Genomic DNA, 1,421 nt, shown 5'->3' on the forward strand with positions numbered 1-1,421 from the left:
TTACCCAGGTCGTCCACCAATTTGGTCTGTCGCTTATGGTAGAGCGAGTAGCAACACACCAAGGGAAGAAAGAAACAAGGGAAGATAAGAGAGATCTTGATGACCTCATGATAGGATGGTCGATGGGCTTCCGTAAGTAGAAGAGCTGGAAGAGACGACAGCTGGTTATTTATGATCTTGACGACATTGTAGATTTCGAAAAATGTAGATGCAAGGTGAGGGAATAATGATGCTCCTAGGGAGTAAGCAAACAACGTAGTTACTAGTGCGAAATAGGTTGCCTTGAACAGTTTAGCCATCAGAGTTCGGCGGTAGGTCATCACCACTGGCACGAGCAAACCAAACGTGGACACCGCGAGGGCAACGGGAATTTTTTCCATGATCAACACTGTTATATCTCCTCTCTCTGTTCTCTCCTTTTCCTCCTTTTTTTTTAAAAAAAAGTTTTTGCTTGTGTGCGAGTTGTGTGTAACAACATGATCTCTTTTTGGAGTCTATGAATCCAGGCTTCCATTGGTTCTTCTTTTTTACGTGTCAATTTTTTTGCACCTATACGACTTGCAATCAATTTGAATACTTCGTTCTGTATCTTTACGTATTCTATGGTCATGACATCAAGACCGTTGTTTCTAAGGCGCATTCGCTCCAGACATGCTTGTGGATCGTCTTCTAACACAATTATCGTCTGCATTCGTTTCGGTATCTCCCACATTTCCCTGGGGAACCGGGCGATAAGGTCTTCTGTTTGTTGTAGGGACCTTCTTCCTTCGATGATTGAAAAGATTAATGAGTAGGTGAGTGCACTTAAGGGCCCTCTATCGTGAATTGATCTTGCTTGTAGTTTGGACAATTGGAAAATAGTATACGCGATGTCGATGGCACCATCGGTATTCTTGTCTTTGAAGACTGGGTACAGTCGGACATCTTCTGCAAAATCTCCAATTACCACATTCGGGTATTGAAGACTTATTCTCTTAAGCACGGACGTCTTGCCTAAGCAAGCCGTCCCGTCTATAATCGTGACGCTCTCTGGATGATTCATTGCAAAATTTATACCTTTCAGACTGTTCGCACGAATGGGGGGGGGAAAGGGGGATACAGGGTGTCTCTCGCACTGCCACCTAACGTCTTCTTGTTACTTGCGGTAGGGTGTTGCGCATGAAATTCGAACGAACATGATGAAGCTACAAGCTATTGTACAAAGTTACAGTTTGGACTGAAACATCTCAGTTGATTTCATAGCGGATTAGTTTCCCCCTTCTAAACTGAGGGATTCAGGCCGAGCTAACTTCAACTGCGGGCGCTGTAATTCCGTCATAAGTCTCTTGAAATTCAGAGACGGGTGCAAGGTACTCGACATCTCTGCGGTGAGATGTTGGATCCAATCCTCTTTCAGTTTTGGGTCATCTGGAAAGCTAATT

General features: G+C 44.1%; 1 protein-coding gene across 1 annotated transcript; it reads right to left on the reverse strand.

The window, feature by feature from the left end:
* Positions 1 to 433: 433 nt before the first annotated feature.
* GNI_197270 (hypothetical protein) lies at positions 434 to 1,042 on the reverse strand (the record flags this gene model as incomplete). Its single annotated transcript, XM_011135418.1, has 1 exon — positions 434 to 1,042. One exon carries the CDS (start codon positions 1,040 to 1,042, stop codon positions 434 to 436), a length of 609 nt encoding a protein of 202 aa, XP_011133720.1.
* Between the last annotated feature and the right edge of the window lie 379 nt (positions 1,043 to 1,421).

The sequence above is a fragment of the Gregarina niphandrodes genome, assembly GCF_000223845.1.
Source record: "Gregarina niphandrodes unplaced genomic scaffold scaffold00098, whole genome shotgun sequence".
Lineage (NCBI taxonomy): Eukaryota > Apicomplexa > Conoidasida > Eugregarinorida > Gregarinidae > Gregarina > Gregarina niphandrodes.